The sequence below is a fragment of the Podarcis raffonei genome, chromosome 6 (genome assembly GCF_027172205.1).
Source record: "Podarcis raffonei isolate rPodRaf1 chromosome 6, rPodRaf1.pri, whole genome shotgun sequence".
Taxonomy (NCBI): Eukaryota; Metazoa; Chordata; class Lepidosauria; order Squamata; family Lacertidae; genus Podarcis; species Podarcis raffonei.
The window spans coordinates 53673674-53693158 of record NC_070607.1 but is presented as its reverse complement, the minus strand read 5'-3'; the positions used below and the strand labels follow the sequence as shown (position 1 = coordinate 53693158).

General features: G+C 43.4%; 1 protein-coding gene across 1 annotated transcript; it reads right to left on the bottom strand.

Annotated features, from left to right (window-relative positions):
- Positions 1–3165: 3165 nt before the first annotated feature.
- Positions 3166–18219, bottom strand: MTCH1 (mitochondrial carrier 1). Its single transcript, XM_053392957.1, has 12 exons — positions 17996–18219; positions 17259–17343; positions 14796–14902; positions 12814–12891; positions 11689–11746; positions 10982–11033; positions 9442–9501; positions 8603–8696; positions 7391–7438; positions 6102–6169; positions 5002–5077; positions 3166–4241 (listed from the first exon to the last, which is right to left on the bottom strand). Exons 1-12 carry the CDS (start codon positions 18167–18169, stop codon positions 4173–4175), a joined length of 969 nt encoding a protein of 322 aa, XP_053248932.1. The 5' UTR covers positions 18170–18219; the 3' UTR covers positions 3166–4172.
- Between the last annotated feature and the right edge of the window lie 1266 nt (positions 18220–19485).

Genomic DNA, 19485 nt, shown 5'->3' with positions numbered 1-19485 from the left:
GGCTGGATTTCTACAGTGAACTGATGTAGTGCTGACCCAGAGAGAAAAGGGTCTTTCCCAGGCTATTTCTCCAAATTCTTGATGGTGCATTGTAGTGTGACAAGAGGAGCATAGAAGCTTATTACGCCTCAGAAGATATGATCCTCAAACAAAGTACCCTAAGCACGATCACCACAGTGCTATTGGAAAGCTCATAAACAAAATCTGCATGTAACTGGGGAAAGCAAAGTTTGCTTCATATACAACTACGTATATCAATTAGCACCTTTACTAAAGGTTGAAAAGTGACCCTGACCCTGTCACTGCTGTTGAGATCTTACTTTTTATTAATAATAATTTAGTAGTCAGTTGTACATTAAAACCACTGCCAGAAGCCAAATGTCTCCCTAATCTAATATACATTCTTTACCAGATCTCTAAACAAACTGAACTATGTTTATGAGTTGCCAAAGCCTGGGATCTGGTGAAAAGAGGATGTTTCAGCAAGGAAGACAGCCTGGAGTCCAAGACAGTCTATTGAGGCTATTGTCTAAGATAGGGGCTGGCAAACTGGTCTGTGGACTTCATTCAGGTGACCTGAGGTGCACCTGAGGATTTGTAGCTGAAGATGAGAGTTGGCACATCCATCACGCTGAATATTAATTGTAATTTTATTGAGTCTTTTATTTCATATACTGTATATTACAATTCAAATTCCTACAACAGGCAAAAAAGTAATTAAGTGGTTGACCAAGACCCTAAGCAATTTTGAAGTGGTTGATGGAGAACCACTGATGTGTAAAAATCTTTAGGCCAGGTGATATGAAGGTGACTTATACCAAGTCAGACCACGGAACATATAGTCCCATATTGTCTACTCTGGCTGGCAGTGACTCTCTTAAGGTCTCTGAAAGGGGTCCTTCCCAACCCTGATACCCATGTTCCTACAAATCAGAGGTGATCTCCAGAGGTTGCGGGACTATTATTCCCACCAAGTCAAGCCAACATGGCCAATAGTCTTAGTAGGGCATAAATAAGGAAGGTGGGTATGCGAAAACTGACTTACTGAAAAACATACCAGTACAAGTGGTACCTTGGTTCTCGAATGTAATCCATTCTGGAAGACCATTCGAGTTCCGAAACATTCAAAAACCGAGGTGCAAAGGACTGTCTGCAAATTCAATTGAGAAAATTGAAAAACAAGCTGCGGAAGCCATTCAACTTCCAAGGTGCCTTCGAAAACCGAAGCATTTAGTTCCGGGTTTTCAGCGTCTAAGTTCTGAAACGTTCGTCAATGGAGATGTTCGAGAACTGAGGTACAACTGCATTTTGTAGCCTTTGCACAGCAACACTGTGGTGCAGAGTGAACATTTCATTCTAGTTTCATTGTTCTGATTGGGTCTGACCTTTACAGTCTCATTTGAGCAGGATGGACATAGCACATAACCACAATGGGTGCTTTTGTGTGTGTGAACATTTTAGATTTAAAAACAAACAGACTAGACGGCTGAGATTTACAGTCCTTGGGTTCATGCATAACATTAAAGAAGCTCAAGGGATGTCATTTTCCACAGTTTTATTTCAAAGTGAATTCAATTAACAGTTATAAAAACAATAGCATGCAGTTTCATGGTAAAGGTAAAAGCATTAAAGTGACGGGTTAGGTCAAAGGGATAAGGTAGCAGATATTTTAGATACAAGAGCCTCCCACATGTACTAATAATACATGTACAAATATGCTATACAGGACAAGATCTCCAAAGCATCAAGACAAGTATCTGTTCAAATGACAATGTTTGGAAAGTAAAAGATTTGGGACACCTATCTGGAAAACCAATGACCCTATTCCTCCTCTGAGGAATTGTTGCGGTTCCTTGGATGCAAGAAGCAAGAAGCAAGACCAGGCTCTTCCTGGGCTCCCCAAAGATTTAGAGGGGGGGGGAATCACAAGACAGCCATATCATTTTTCACTGTATGACATTACAAAATTAATGCCCTTCCTTCTGACCCAGAAAGAATCCCCAGGCACTGCAGAAGCCAGCACAGATGCATTTGGAATTACTTAGTAACACATACACCACTCATGCACATACAACAAAGAACTAACAACACAGCAAATGGAACGGGGAAAGCCTATGTACAGCAGTACTGGACGGGAATAAAGCCATTTTGTGTGTGTATAAATAAGCTCTGATCACAAACGAAGGAATGCCTCTAACACTTTTACTGGACAAGGAGTTAGTTGCCTTTAGAATCCCAATGCTGGATTTTCACTCCCTCATCACCTAGTTTCCTGAAGACAAACACTAATAGTTGAACTTAAGTTGAGCCAGCGTGCTACAACCACATCCTTGCTGAAATGAAACACTACTTTAGTGCAATTCACAAATAAACTGACCTTTCTTATATACTGTTGTGGCATACAAGATCAAGTAGTTTAAAAGTTGCAGAACCAAAGCAACCACAAAGCAACCAATGTGGACAACCACAAGAGTTGGCTTGGCCTTTGTCTCAAGCTCAGCACCAATTCACAGAACTAAAGTGGGGTGAGAATATGAGTTTAGCAGAGAAGTCTCAAAATTGTTGGTAAAGTAGAAAGTGGGGGAAGCAGTCGGCTGTGGACTGAACTGTCAGCCATGCTTGTGGCGAAGTAGCCGCACGACACCCCCTTGACTGTGGAACTGATCTAATAATGAAAGTCTTCATGTCAACCAGAGCCAACTCACATGAACTTCTAAAGCAGAAATTAGAAAAACTAATCATGGCCCAAATTCACATGATCAGAAGGCAGCCTTAGCTATGACAACCAATGTGCAAAAACCGTTCTGTTCTATACAACAAAGCTACAAGTCCTTAACACGGCAGACTTGCTTGCCCAGCATCATCTCACAGTGGGGAGCACTGCTGAACTTAGGTCTAGACCAGCAAGTCTGACAAGCTTATTCACATACAGGTCAGCACAACATGTGTGTTTTTGTCCCAGAGAAAACATTTCCTTTCTTTGCTTACATGCTATCTCAGTTTGACCATGATTCACCCCCAGCTGCATCCCCTTGTGTGCCCCAGAAGGTCCCCTGGCTTCATGAGTGGCAGAAGAGCCCTAGTGTACATATGTGGTATCCACATGTGGCCCTGTGGACACTATTAGTGCTACCTGTTTCTTCACCAAATGCTATACCCGGGGCTTTTTTCAGCTGGAACTTGCTGGAACTCAGTTCCAGCACCAATTAGGCGGGTGCTGTTGCCATTCTGAGAGAACAAAGGAGGCATTCATGCTGAGTTCTAGGACCTCTTTTTCTAGAAAAAGAGCACTAGCTATACCAATTCTGGCTTAAACATCTCATTAGTGAGCAACACTCAGCTCAGTCTTAAGGTGCTTGTAGTTATGTTCCCTTAGGAAATGTATCTTCCCTCTTAGTGTTCAACACCCCCTTCCCGTGCTCAGGTTGTTCAAAACCCAGATAAAATTGATTACTCTTATGTGCCAACTTAAGAGAAGAACCCCATGAAAAATCTGGGTGGCGGAAGACCTGAGAGATGCTATGTCAAACCAAGATTCAGCTCTCTGCATGTCATTGTTAGGAAACGAATAATACTGCCACTTACGGTACGTTTTCTGTGGCTCTCCTGAATCCTAAGTATGAAAAATATTCTAAAACCAGTTGGGATTTTAACATGTAGGCTAGCCAATGAGGCAGAGGCCAAAGCTGACAGAGCTAAGTTTAGCTTCTCCAATTTGTCTAATGTTTTGCTGGTCCACAGACTAATGCAATAATGGCTATTCTATTTTACTTGTCTAACGATGGCACCAAGGAGAGACTGCAACCAACTGAAGTCTCGGCTGGTTTAGGCAGTGCAAAGAATGATGTAAACAAACTTCTCATTGTGTCCCTGACTCCAGAGAGCCATGTGCATGCCAAGCCTTCAGAAGCTATAACCGTTCTCCAGTAAGGCTGTCCCTTTGGACTTTAGGCTTGGCTGGCACTGAAAAGTGCTCCTGCCCCACCCTGACTGGCAAGATCAGCTGGCAACTTCAGTCAACATGGTGCAGTTAGGAAGCCAGTCCAATTTGCTGGGGAGAAGATGCTCTTGCTCTTTCACCTTTGACTTCAAAATTAAAAAGGAAATGTCAAAGCAAGCATTGAAGGTTTCTTCTACAAGAGTCTAGGTTGACCTCTTTCTCCCAGATGAGATTAATCAATAAGATATGCTGGTGCAGATGCTCTACGAAAAAGTAGGCTGGAGCCTCTGAAGAGCTGCCCCTAGGGAGAAGAAGACAGGAGAAGTGTTGGAAACCAACATTTATAAGAGCTGTCATTTAAAAAAAAATGTATAGTAAATAAGGGTGCTGGATGCAGCAACAGTAAACCAGGAGCAAAATACAAATAGTAATCCCCCATATGCATTCATTTTTCCCTCTTCCTCTTACAGTGGTACCTTGGTTCCTGAACGGCTTAGTCGTCAAACAAATCAGCTCCCGAACACCACAAAGTCTTCCGGTTTGTGAATGTTTCCAAAAGCTGAACGTCTGATGCAGTTTCCGACTGAGTGCAGGAAGCTCCTGCAGCCAATCGGAAGCCACGCCTTGGTTTTCCAATGGTTCCGGGGGTCGAAAGGACTCCCGGAACAGATTAAGTTTGAGAATCAAGGTACCACTGTATTTTATACACGTCTAGGGAAACCCTGCATAATATTACTGTGGTGTAAAAGGACCAACACCAAATCTCACAGGAATAGACTTTACTGGGAAGATTATCCTTACTGATGTTAGTCTGAACAAGATTTTAAAGATTATGAAAACACTAAAGAGTAAAAATGGCAGGGGAGTTGGGGGTGACATTTTGCTTCTTCTGTGGCTAAATTTGCAAAGGCAGATTTGCAAAAAGTTAAGAATCATCCACTTCTGTTCAGGACAAGAAAGGATGCATGCTTCTGCCATCCATCCGTACTGAGGAACTGCTCAGGAACCAAAGCTTTACTTTCTCTGGCTAAACTCATCTCAGAGTAAACACAGCTGCTCACCTGAGCACTGAGGTGTCTCCAGCACTGAATCCAAGAGGAAAACACAGGGGTGCGTGGAGGGACGCCAGCAAGTAACCTATACAGCAAAGAGAGCAGTCAAGGAAGAGAACAAACCGAGGGCGAGAGAAGCAAGCAATCAAGGTGTAAACAGGAATCAACATCATTACTGCCTTCAGATGCTCTCATTTATTCAGTTATGACAGACACAAATATATACAGTCCCTGCTCTAGAAAGGGGGCAATACGCAACAGAAAACCAAACCCTCTCATTGTTCTACAAGCTGCAGAAACATTACAAAATGCCACCGACTTAACTCCATCTCCTTCAATGACCATGAACATTCACAAACCTGAGAGAGACACAGAGGCTGTTCACTTCATGTTTATTGACCTAAAAATGCTGGCTGGCTATCAAAAATAACTGGAAGAAGATTGGAAGAAATTTAAAGATTACTTACAGAAATATTGCAAAATTAATATGTTAGAATGATGTTGGATAGAAATTAAGTGGTTTCCAGCTGTAATGTTTTAAGGAAATATGAGAATCAGGTTTAGAAACAGGTTAAAATTTAATGGTAAGGATTTGCTGAACTAACAATTTGAATTGGAATACAAAAAAGGGAGGTACGAGGAGGTCCGGGAAACATGTTAAAGGAAAATGAGAAATGGGAAATTGGCATGTTTTATTTTTCTCTTTTTAATTATTTTTACTTCTGTATTTTTGTTATTATTTTTTATTTTTTCTTTTCTTTTTACCTTTATTGTATTATTATTAAAAACCTTAATAAATATTCTATTAAAAATAATAATAACTGTGGGCTATTTCCACATATGCACACAGCCAAGGTCTTCTCTTCCTCCTGGTTCCTTCAGTGTGTATCATCTCCAAACACATCAGCCTGAAGTCTGTCTGTCCCAAATCACTTTTTTAGGTGCGTGCAGGGATGCGAGGGCGCGGTTTTTCATGCTGTGTGTGCATATGTCCAGGCTAAGCTGTTCAGTATAGGAAAATATGACTAGAATAAGTAGTTTTGCCAACTTATTAAATTTCATTAATGACGCTGGTTGGGGGTGGGGGTGGGGAGAGGATAATCACATACCCACAATTGTTCACCGCCATGAGATCTCCCACAAGAAGAAAGGGATACGTCAGCATGCTCACAGCAATCTGAAACAAAGACATATCTAAGGCATTCCCTTCCATACGGCAGAGCGAGACACTGTCCCCCACCTCTCCCCCAAAAAAAACAATGAGCAAGAAGCCTCATGCAACAAGACAGGACCAGCATATTTTGAGTGTGCAGAGAGAGAAACTTTTTCACCCGAGGCAGCTTAACTGTCAGTTATGTAGAAAAGCAGCATAACAGGCCCAGATATACATCAACTGGCAGGAAGAACTGCAGCTGAAAGATGCTTAACAACAGAGTTGCACATGCCTGTTAAAAATTACACGTGGAAAAAGATCCATATGCATTAAGGATAAGTTATGATGACAGCTGGTTTCCCCACCCACATCTTGCACTTTATTAATTGTGGGTTTATTCAAGTCTGGTTTGGCAGCATGGCAGTTTCTCGAGCCCAAGGAGAATCTGGGTTGACCAGCAATTTTTTGGCCACTCACCAGTTGCAGTTTCATAGCACTTACAGGTAGGAGACTTGGGCCTTTCATCTAACTCACCTCGCCTCAAGCAGACCAGATTTTTTAAAGTGGCCAACCTGTGGCATAAGCACCATTGTTAGTGGAGCAAGAGGCAGTGACTGTGGGAGCCAGTACAGTGGTACCTCTGGTTGTGGACTTAATCCATTTCGGGGTGCTGTTCACACCCTGAAAAGTCCGCAACTAGAGCGCCTCTTCTGCACATGTGCACGGCGCGATTGAGTGTTTCTGTGCTTGCACGAAGCGTGCTTATCGCTTCTGCGCATGCACGGGTGGCGAACCCGGAAGTAAACACTTCCAGGTTTGCCGCATTCGTAAGCTGAAAATCCATAACATGAGCGGAACACAACACGAGGTATGACTGTATATGGGAGTGAGCCAAGTCTCACAGCCTCCCTCCCTCTGCAAAGCTATGCTGATGAGAAGAGGCCAAGAGCAGAGGCCTGGGATGGGTTACAGCTACTACAGTGTGCAATAATGCCTGTAGCGGCACTGTTACATACTTTCAACCACATTTGAGGCACACTTGCCAGAAAGGCTGCCAGTTATTGCTTTAAGTCAGGATCATAAATCAACCGCTCAAACCCTGAGATCTGAAGTTCCCAGTTGCTGGGACTCAGTACTTATACAAAGTCATACATGGGTGTGCACTGATTTCCCTAGAACAGTGGAAGAGAGGAGAACAAGTCATATGTCGACCAATTCCCCCAACAGGCACAAATGCTTACATACCCCCATCACAAACTTGGTGTAACTTCGTATCACAGAGGCTTGGCTGAACTGAAACAAAGAGAGATCAGAGGTTTCTTCAGGCTCAGACCATCACACACGCTGAGCGAATACAAGCAGATCAGCGGTTATCAATAAGGATGCATGGAATATGCAAAGAGACTGGCATAGTTCTAGAAATAATCTAAACCAGATCTGAGCTAACGCAGGCAGCAACAGCTTTAAACTGACAAGAGGCACTTACTAAACCAGGTGTGGGGAACGTCTGGTCCTCCAGATGTCACTGAACTACAAGTCCCATCGGCCCTGGTCACTGACCATGCTTGTTGGGGCTGATGGAAATTGTAGTTCAGCCAAAGGTTCCCCATACCTGCACTGAACTGAAGACATTGTAAACTCAACTCCACAAAGACTGCTGAGCTGTTACATAAGTATAGGCAATTCAGCTTGCTCTTCTATGGAAATAACTTTTCCATAGTTACACTCCACCTGTCTTAATATTTGATCCCTGATGCTTAAGAGAAGCCATGTGCACTGAACAGAAAAAGTTGGCTAGAATGTGGCAAAGGCACTTCCTGGCTGCTATATGGTGACGGCTCGAGCTTGTAAAGTTTACAGACGAGCAGAACAGTATTGCTGGGTGGGGGGAGGCTCATGTTCTCTGCTGAGATTTGTCAGCTACTTAAAACCATGCTCAATTTGAGCTGTGGAAACAAAGCAGAGGGAGGCCTCACTAACAGATGACACGCCTCCCCCTTCAGTTTAGAACATTCTGCAAATCAAGGCTTCAACCTAGGTCCGAATAAGTCATTGAAAATTTCCTGTTTCTCTCTCTCTCTCTTCACACTTTTGCTATCAAAACATGGCATGTTTTATTTCAGCTATAAGCAAGTCTGCTAAGTTCTTCTGACCCATATGTTTCTGTGGTATCATTATTAACTAGTAGTCCCTAAAGCATGAGTGCCAGGTGCAAAATAGTAGCTCAGTCAGGTGGACATACATTAAGAAGTCCAGAAATTCAAAGATAGTATCAAAACCAAGTTTAGAAGTCCTTCCATACAAAAATCCACTCCTGGTTTTCTCCCAAGCATTCTTTTTCACAAGTCAGATGTGTGTGTGTGTGTGTGTGTGCTGATTCAGGGCAAATCACCCAGAGATCCACTGTTGCACTAAACCAACAAGCAACTCAACAGGATGAGAAACCCCACCACTCACGTTGTCATCCACTGCGTAGGTGTTGATCAAGTGAGCCAGAAGGTTGCAACACCATAGAAAGATGACATCTCCTAGGATATGAGGAACTAAACCGCTGAAAAACCAAGAAGGAAAATTGGATAACAAAGACTTGAGTTAAACTACAAGAGTTTTGTGGCTATTTAAAACAGAACTGTTGCCTTTAAAAAAAAGAAAGATGCAATTTAGACAAAAATCTCATCAAGAGTAACCAGAAAATGTGGTTAACCCCTACCCTGATACAGAGATTCCAATCCTCCAGTTCTGTTAATTCAAAAGGAAATCACTAACTCATTCTACATGGCATTCTACAGCACAGATGCATTTTAGAAACCTCAGTGCTGATTAAAAAGTAATCACAGATAGAATAAGATTTGTTGATCTCCTTATTGCTGTTTTGACCAAGCCATTCCTAGTAATTATTGTTGCTTAAGTAGTAAGTCTGGGACTCCTTCCAAAAAGTGCCTTAGGCTCTGACATAATGCAGGGAGGAGCTCTAAGGCTGAGGTGCTGCCTATGAAGCCCCAAGTCATTTCCTTTTATCGGTTTTAGGTGACACACAGGAGACACTACTGCCTGGTCACGATGGGCCGCAATTTATCTCTGCTATGTGCCTGCAGAGTTTTAGAATTCCAAAGGAGTATCCTATTTGGAGCAGCATCCTATGTACTGCCTGATGGGAAAATGTTGAGTGCAGAACTGAATCCTAAGGAGTGGGAACAGCAACCTCCCGTTCTGCTGGCCCAGGGTGTGGCAACTGATCAACAACAAAAGTTTCAGATTGAGTAAGGTTTGCTAGGAATTCAGACAGACTCACGTACACAAAGAATCCCAGCAGCCCTTCTTCCTTCCAAATTGTCCCAATGGAGCTGAGCACGCCCCTGTTGAGAAAGGAAATGGTTAAGACTCAGGGAAGCAACTCTCACACGCCTCTGCAGTCAGCAGCGCATTTATGCAGCTGCTACTTGTATGCTTCAAGCAGGGGAAAGAAGAATTGTCTTCCTCTCCTTGGAACAAACCAACTGCTAAATTAGCATTATGATTCTAGCACAGGGGTGGACAACCAGCAGCCCTTGGCCTAATTTCAAAGCCCTCAGCAAGCAGCAGTTCAGACCTCTGGCCAGGAGTAATCTCTCCATTGCCAGGGAAGAAAAGGGAGCGAGAAAGGGGGTTGTGGGGAGGGAAAGCTCTGGTCCTGCCCACAGCAACCTTCAGTCCCACTCACGCAGCCTCCAACCAAATACCCCCTCTTCAGAATGCATCTCTCCCCTCCGCCCCCGGTCTCTCTCTCTCAAAAAAGCTTCCCATCACCATAATAAAATAACAGTTTGCAGCATAAAAATGTCCAGCAGGGATGAATCAAAGCATATTAATAGCACATAAGTGCAATTCAGAATACTCCTACTCACAGATACCTAATAGGTCTGTGATTTTTTTAAAAAAAATCCTGACCTGGGGATAAAAGAACCCTAAGGAGGCACCGAGCCAGCCTCTCTCAGATGGGCATTCTACAACTGGGGTGCCAACACACAGAAGGCCCTCTCTCCTTGGTAGCCCCCCACTTCACTTTGCTTAGCGTAGACACCTTCTTCAGTAGAGTTGCTGAAGAAGGAATTAAGGAATCTTGTAGTCCTACTTTGGACCAACTGCAGTTTCTGGATTATTTTTGAAAGCTGCTGTGTATATGCTGCATTGCAGTAAGCTAAGCATGAGGTTACCGGGAGATGGGTAGCTGGCAACCAAGCTATCTCTATTCAGGTGGAACTCTCTCTCCTAAGAAGTGTGCATGGCCTCCGCGCTGCAGATTTTTAAATGAACCCTTAAAAGCCATCATTTACAAGCTGCCTTTTGCAATTTTTAATTTATTTCCAGAATTGGTACATACTATAGTGCTCTTTAGTTGTTTTATTAGTCTCTGTAGCTGTTGGTCCTTTTAATAACTATTAAGGCTGCAGCCTTTGCTAGTTGTGATTAGTTTAGAGTGCTGTATTTATTGCGTTTTTGCAATATTGTGAGCTTTCTTAGGTGGACAATGTCCTCCAAAGCATCATATACATGTTTTTATAGAAAGCAAATAAATACTTAAAATTGTGACTGCATAGTTGCACTATCTTAAATTTCTGCACAAGGAGACAATTACGAAATTGTATTGGTGTTTCACCTCCTTTTTGTCTGAAAGAGAAGATGCTGAAACACATAAAATTCTAGTGGGACAATGGATACGTAGCGTCAAAGACACAGTGGAGTAAGAGGAAGGACGGGGAGCTGTTCATGCTGGTGCTGCTTGGTTCACATTGAGCAAATAGTTTATCCAAGACTATTATTCTCAGGTTCAACTCTCAAAGGGCAGAACAATCTCACCTGTACTTCACTTCCCGTCCTACGAACTGGACCATACAGCGCATTGAAATTACTGCAGGGAAACAGAGGCATTTAAGCAACTGCAGTTGCAAACCATTTGATCACTTCATCAGGATCTATCAAGCAGTACATGAGGCACGAAATCCACCCCCCAAAATGCAGCATTCTATTAGTCATAGTTCTTAGTTCATGATGCTTAACAGAGATATAAATGCATACCTCCCTAGCAGCAAAAACCCAAGGAGCGCCTTGTGGCTCCTTAAACATTAGCAAGTTGCCTAAGATTTCACTGATTATGGGGAACCTGTGGCCCACCTGATGCTGCCACACAACAACCCAGCATCCCTGATCACTGGTCCTTGCTGGCTGTGACTGACTGGAACTGTAGCTCATCAATGTCTGGAGGGCCACAGGTTATTCATCCCTTCATCAGAATCCACCCTGTTAGATGTATGAAATATTTTCTTCAGTTGTAGAATGAATATCCCTCTTACATTTCAGCACATGCACCTATTATTAAGTAAGCTGTAGGACCAAAATGTCATGAAATGGAATTTTGTTTAAAACAATTGCTTCAAGAGACAAACTAAAAGCTAGTCTTTCTTTTTATCAAAATTGTTATACCACTTGATTGTAAAAAACAAACAAAAACCCAACAACCCTCAAGGTTAGAAAGAGATTGAAAGACAGCAGACCACACAACTCACCATGCAGCGGATGAGAGATAACCCGGGATACGCACTGCATCATCATCTCATGGGAGGTCTGAGGAAGAAGGTCAAGCAGAGTGCAGTATGAACCACCTTCTGAGAAATGGCATGGCTGCAACTGATCACACTGTCATTAGGACTGTGTTGGGAAACCGATTGCTTTTAAGTGTTTCAGTTTTGTGTTTTGAAAAACAAATGGGGGGGGGGGGGGCTACACGGAAGGCAGCAATTCCCAGAGTCTCATTACCTCAAGCCACGACCTGCCTCCCACATATCTTTATTCTGATGTAACTGTATACGAGATAATTCAGAGAGGAGAGATTGTGAAACTTCGGTAACACAAACAATTTGACCTCAGAGGTATACCCATGTCTGAAGCAAATTTCTGCTTTCTTCGAAACTTTTCAAGCCTCACAACATTATATATGTTAGAAGACCACTTTCAGGTCTTTTATATTCTCATTGTGCCATTTTCAAAAATCATTTGATGGTATCTAATGCTGCCACAAAACTTGTACAGCAGGCTCCTACTTGAACAACAGAACTTCTCCCTTCTCCCCTCTGCAACACCTCCATCTCAAAATCTCTTCCAGAGCATTGGAGGACCCTCTGGAGCAGATTTCAGGTTGCACAAGGGGAGGAAGGGAACTCCCTTCCATGAGTGTATTGTGCAACACTCGGTTGTGCACGTGCAGAAAAAAATTCTACAATGACAATGGAACTTCCCTTCCCTCTCCCCACTCGTCTGCCGAATGTCCTCTGCAGGTTCTCTCTACCCTCTGAAGATTTGGGGGTGGTGAAATTCCATTGTGCTCACAGAAATTATTTAGTGAGATTAAATCCATTCACTTTAACTTTTAATTTCTTGGGTGGCAGAAGAGCCAGAATCTTAAGAAATCAGGCTGACCCCACGTTTGCATTTTCAACCTTTCCAATCTTCTCACAGCGTTAGCCCAAGGCAGTTTTCCAAGCTAGGTTTAGCCTTACAGGAAGTTGGGGAGAAATGAACCATGTTAACTTTCCTAGATTTATTAGAATGCAAAGTTGCAAAACAGTGTTGCTTTTTTCCAAACACTAGGTGAAAGATTAAGTAAAGAAAGATTGCTCAATAATGGATCCCACCTCTTTTGCCACTTTCAGGAGGGACGTTTTCACATCATCCTTGTTAGAAACATGTTCTATATCCTCCAAAGGAAAGGCCTAAAAGACAAAATAATAAATAATAATAAATTTTTATTTATACCCCGCCCTTCCCGGTTCAGAAAACCAGGCTCAGGGTGGCTAACAACAAATTTAAAACACTTAATTGATGCAACAAAAAACAGCATAAAATACAGTATAAAACATGAATAACAAGAAATTCAGAATTCAAAAATCAATTTGGGGGAAAATCCATCCAATAATCATTATATGACCACCAGGGCTAGTTGGCTAAATTAGTCCTATTTGGGCCAGCGAGGAGACCAGCGGAGAATTAGCTGTGGGATCCCAGAGTGGGTAATCTTCATAAAAAGGGGAGGGGGAGGAAAGGAAGGGGAATAAAAGATCAGGCTAAGTTCAAATTGAAAGCCAGGCGGAATAGCTCTGTCTTACAGGCCCTGTGGAAGGAAGTTAAATCCTGGACAGACATTAAGCTCACCTCCCTTCAGAGACTTGGCTATGATGAGCAATGGCACTTGATGCATCTGCTCTTAGGGGTGTTGCCAAGGCTCCCTATTCCCCATTTCAAATAAATAATATACCTGGGGGGAAATGGGAGAGGAGCTCAACGGACCATACATGAGGGGGGATCACTATGTTACACAGATTAGGTTGAAAGATAGTGACTTGCCCAGTGAGCTTACACCCCCATCTTTGCTTCCCCCTTCCTGCTTAAGGAAGTAGGAACCATGTCAGTCCATTAGCCAACCTAGATAAGCGTCTACATGGATTGGCCACAGCTGTCCAGTGCTTTTCCAGTCCTACCTGAAAATGCCCAGAGTTGAACCGCTGACCTTTTGCATGCGAACCACGTGCTCTATCATCAAGCTGTGGCCCTTCCCCAACTTCCTTCCCTTCTCCCTATGCTCTTGCTGCAAGGGAGCCATGTCGGGGGTGTGTGTGTGTGTGCGCGCGCGCGCACACACACACACACACACAACTTTTTCTGCCTCACAGAAATGGAGAAGTTGCTCTCCACTTTGAAAATGCCCAGCTTGGAAGCATGCACTTGCCTCCTGTTCATCACCCTGTGTCTAAAGCATCATTAGCAGGAAGAGAATCAGCATGAGGAGGCCCAGACTCGAAAGCACCGAAGGAGCATGAATGAGCCTCTCTTCCCGCTTCCAAGCAATGCACAGACGGGAGGGAGTGGCAGCCGGCGCAGGCTCCCGAACCATAGAGCTGAATCAGGCAGTGTTGAGCTTTCGGAGCTTTCCTGTGCACAGCAGGAGGGGACGGAGTGGAAGGCAGCCAACTCATCTTGGCAGGAGACAGAGCAGCACTCCTCCCATCCTTAATGAGGAGCTGTCACTGACGATTAGAAAAGTGAAATCAACAGCCCCACTGTCAAAGACTGAGCAGGCCAAGAAGTGTCAGACTAACAGGCTTTCACAGGAAATAAAAGGTCACTAAGAGAGGATCAGCACATCATTATTTTAGGGAGGCTGAAGGCACTCAAGACATTCCTAAAGCAGCCTGATGGTGACTTAATAATCAATTAATTTAAAATATGGTCCAAGAGGGCCATCAGTGTAGGACCGTAATAAAAAAAATAAATGCTGTGGATTCAGGAAATCGTTCACAGAATGAAAAAGGGGGAAAGTTAAAAGACATGCTCAGAGGGCCTCCGTTCAGCATAAGGCCAGCAGCTGCTGCTGCTCTTTCAGCTCAGCAACTCAGGATCTTGCAAAGGATTTACTGCCTCTGGTTGAAGGAAAGGGGCTGTTTGCCACAACCAGAGAAGTGGCAGTGGTGGTTGCTCTTGAAGCTCATTCCTTCTCACTCCACAGTGGTGTCAGCTGACACCTGAGTTATAATGAAATGCTGACCTTTCTTTAAAAAAAGAAAGTCATTCACAACTAGCCTTCAGTACACTGAGTGCAGAGAGCAAATTTGATCCTTACCTTCTTTACTCTCCCTCTGCTTACGGTGGATAAAGTGCTAGAGAGAATTCGAGGAGCAAGGCCACGGAAAAGGCCCCTTTTCCCATCCACTTCCACAATGTGTCTGGCTAGGAAATAAACGATTGTGGTGTCACATCTTCGTCGTTGTCAGTCTTCAGAAGCTCCAACTTGCAGCTGACTAAAGATCTATTTCGAATAACATGTCTCAGGGCATTAGACTATCCACTGATACTGAAGATCCCATTGTAAAATGAGGAGAACCCTGACATTGCCAACTAAATCTTTCAGCTGTGGTCTGCCTACCTTAAAGAGTTACACTGGATTTTACTGGGCTAGGTCAGAGTGTGAAGATTCCTTTAACTCGTGCTTAGCTGTGTTGCCTCCTTCCACCCCAAAGGGTTCAGGTTATAATCTGCAAAACGTTTTGAAAGGAATTGCATAGAGCCTAAATTATTAGATGGTAAGCATCAGATGGTAAGACACAGAGGAAAAACTCAAATGTGCTCCTAGTATAGTATAATGCCATGGTTGTTTGCTACAGTGGAAATATAAAACTAATTCCACTTTTCCAACCCTCAGGTTGCTGTAAAGCAGTATTTTTTCCTAGCTGTATTTTTTTTTTCAAAAGAGAGAAAATGTTTCTGTAAAAGCAAATCTACAAAGTGATCTTCATTAAACAGCTGTATTGACTAGCTCTTCAGTTGACTGTCATGCTTCACACAATAAAACAATCACAATGAAATGCATTTAAAAAGCTTCATTAGCAAAAAAAACCCCAGATTCTACATCACAGTATGATTGCTCTCTACCATTATATATATAGAAAGCAAGGAGTATTATAGATTCATGCAGTGATGTATACACATTTTGCCTCTCTACATGCTATAAATGTGTCTGTCTTTTAAAATTCTGTTTTATGCAAAACAGTTTGCTAATGAATTTTTTTTAATAGGTGCTAAACATCCCTCTAAGAGAAGCACATAAGGGGTATGGCTGAAAGTAGCAAACTAAATCCTCAACAATCATACCACTACTCATAGTAACACTTCCACAGCTGATATCTGTTATAATGAAATTATTTATTTTATAATTTGATAGTTTTATAAAATGTATACACTGCTTGATTGCAAAACAAACAAACCCTCAAAGTAATTTACAAAAAGGATGAAATCCTCATCCATCTAAATGGATGTCCCAAAATAAAAAAGGTACAATCAACTTAAAAGGGTTTTCTGGCCTAACACTAGGTATGTTGCTGTTGTTTTTTTCTGTAATTTTGTTGGAAGTGACATAGAGTGGCTGGAGCAACCGAGTCAGATGGGTGGGGTATAAGAAATATTATTGTTGTTGTTATTATTATTATTATTATTATTAGCATTATTCATATAAGTAGATATTATTCACAACAAACTGCACTTTTTGCAGCACATGCAACCCTTTCTAAGTCAATAAGGACCAACAATGATGCCATACAATCTATAGCATAGACAATACTTTTTTCCTGTTACAAAATGACTAGCAATACAAATGAAATAAAGAGTGTTGGCCTGGTTTGCATCCAATACTAAGCCAAACCATGGCTAAGCGTGTGGGTACTCACTGTAAAAATTACAGCCACTTCGTTCCTCCCCCAGTCTTGCTGCTGAGCTACTCAAAATGAAGACATGGTTTAGCTTAGCATTATATCTGAACCCAGGCTCATGTTTTGTCTGGAGTGAGACTAGCTATGTGCCTGGGTTCAGCTGTAGTAGTGCCAAACCATGGTTTCATGTTGACTAGAGCAGCAGCAGCTATTTTTTACTGCGAGTACCTTCATATTCATGCATTCATGCTTAGATACAGTATGACTTAGCATTACATGCAATTGGGCCACTGCCTACAAGATTTAAAAGGCAATAATGCAATTCAGCACATGCCTACTCAGGAGATAAGGTCTACTGGAGAGTACTCCCAGTTTCAACTATGAAAACCTAGTGCACCATACAATTTTAGCTAGGACTTTGTTGTTGTCTTTGTCTGTGATCATTGCAAATCAAGGTGATCTAAGCAGTATTCCTCCTGCAGCATCTATATTCTCATAAAAAACCAACTTTGTTCACAGAAAAGACTTTTTTTAAAAAAAGAACTGATTTATCACAGCACTATACTGCTGTTGACTTATCATTTCTAAGTTTTGTATTATCCTTATTTAACTACAGTGGTACCTTGGGTTAAGAACTTAATTCATTCTGGAGGTCCGTTCTTAACCTGAAACTGTTCTTAACCTGAGACACCACTTTAGCTAATGGAGCCTCCTGCCACCGCCATGCCGCTGGCACATGATTTCTGTTCTCATCCTGGGTCAAAGTTCTTAACCTGAGGTACTACTTCTGGGTTAGCAGAGTCTCTCGCCCGAAGTGTTTGTAACCCGAGGTACCACTGTACTGACAAACTTTCCTTGGATTTTTATTAAGGTATGCTCACCATATGTAAAAAAGCCAGGTAGGTAAAGTACTTTTCTTCCCAACAAGTTTCTCCCGACAGTTGGAGGAAGAGGTTCATGCCCAACCTTTAAAAGAGATACCAATCAGGCAACATCTGCTTCTTGGAAGAATCCCCCATACCAGTGTTCTTCAATCATAAGTTTACATCCTATATAGATGGTACATTTTCCCATTTGTTCTCAGTTCTTACTCAGTTTCACCAACACCAACCCTCTACTGAATTAAAAGATTTACAGGCCCGGTACCTCATAGCTAATTTTAGTATTGTCTTTTTGCATCGTTCAAACCCACTCTGAACCCTTATGGTGAAGGATAAACAGTCCAAATCATCCTCACAGACACATTTTTAGTTGTGACAGTGTCATTTTATACAGCAAATGGAACAGTAACGTTCTTTACAATATCTAGTTAAATTGCAAAAAGGAGATTAACTTATTTATGAGGTACTGACCCTCTGCCACCTGTTGCAAGGGGTCACACCTACCACAAAACCCGGAAACGAGCCCTAATTAGGGCCAGCCCCAATAATTAAGACGAAGGCTGCACCTACTTGCCCAGGGATGCCGGGAAGCACATCCCAAGATAAACAGCAAATACCAATAACTCTAATTAATTTTCGGGCCCTGCTTCGCAACCCCCAAATTCTTGGGGCTGCCTGCTCCGTCAGTGGCCCACAGAGCCTGCCCACCCGGAACCGGCTTTCGGATGCGACCGCACCTGCACCAGCAGCTTCACATAGAGCAGAGGGTGGCTCAAGGTTGTGAAGCCGGCGCTCAAGGCCACGAAGAGAGCGTCGGCCCCATCCGCCGGTCCCGGCCCCATTCCTGGCCCAGCGGCTGCGGGAGGTACCCCAGGGCCCACCGTTACAGCCGCCATCCCCTCTGCCCCCATCCAACAAGGGAACGCACTTCCGCGTACAGGTCCTTGCCCCTCGTCACATGACCGAGCCCTTCGGTCACCGGGCTTCTACGTCATCACATCACGCAAGGGGAAGGGCTGCGGCAGGGAGAAGGAACGGGCTGCTTTCTTGCATAGACTCAGAAAAATAGTAGAGTGACCACGGATAACGATAACTTCCGGGTTCATTTTCATGCTACCCCCCCCCATCCTGGGTCGGACGTGAAAGCGGGCTTTGGCGAACAGTGAAAATAATGAACCAGAGTTTCAAGAGCTTTTTTTAGTTAGAAGCGATCCATCCAGAAACACCCAGGGAAAAGGGTCGTTTCTTACTTCAGATGTTATTTCATTTGAAAGAAATGTGATTTTAAGCTTTATTTTCAGTGGTGAACCCTTAAAAATGTTCAGGGAGGGAGAGAGCCTTACGAAAGCGAGGCTTTCAGCTGCCAGTACTGCAGTCTGCAGTTGGAGTGGCCTTTCTGCGACCCCCGCTAAGCCCCGATTCAACGCTCAGTTGCGCTCGGAATCGGTCTGATCCATGGTCTGCATTAGAAAACGCCTCTGAGCCCACTGCTTGCCGTGTTTGCTCAGACACGGATCCGGGATTCCGTGTTTGTTTTCTGCTCGAGCCGTCATTTCAACCCAAAGCGGGGAGGGATATGGCGCTCGAAGTGCACCCCGAGGCAGAGCCATGGAACCATTCGAAGTCTATTTTCCCTATCTCTGTAACCATTGGACGATACCATTGTTGTGCAGAGGGGAGAGTAGAAGGCTGCCGTCGGAAGCGCCCGGTTCCTTCTCAGGCATGTTTCTTTCTGGCAAATACCTAGTGGAAACGAGTCCAAGGGCGCCCTTGGGCGACAGGAGCCCCCAGCTTATTAAGGGGACGGAACCATTTAAAGCTGTTTAGGGCGATAAGCAACATAGAGATAGCAAAGAGTTGACGCTCAGCCTTTTGGTTTGACAATCTCTATTTTACTATCCTCGAGAGGTAAAAATCTCGGCGGGTCTGTGTGGAAAGAGCCAAAGCGCCGTCTTGCATTCGACGGGTGGTTGGAAGAGACCGTTTTTGGTGAAGGAGAGCACCCCATGTCTGTCTTTGTTTTAACATAGTCGTGGGATGGTTTAGGTTGGTTGACAGTAGAATCCTCCGCATGTCTACTCAGGTTGTAAGTCATGCTGAACTCTTGCAAGTGGGCATAGGATTGCAGCTGCAGACACGCAAAGCTTGTGTGGTGAGCCCGAGTCCGTCCATCTTGAACAGTGAACCCCTGTGCAACTGCTCCACTGGCCGTCTCTGCCTCTTGACA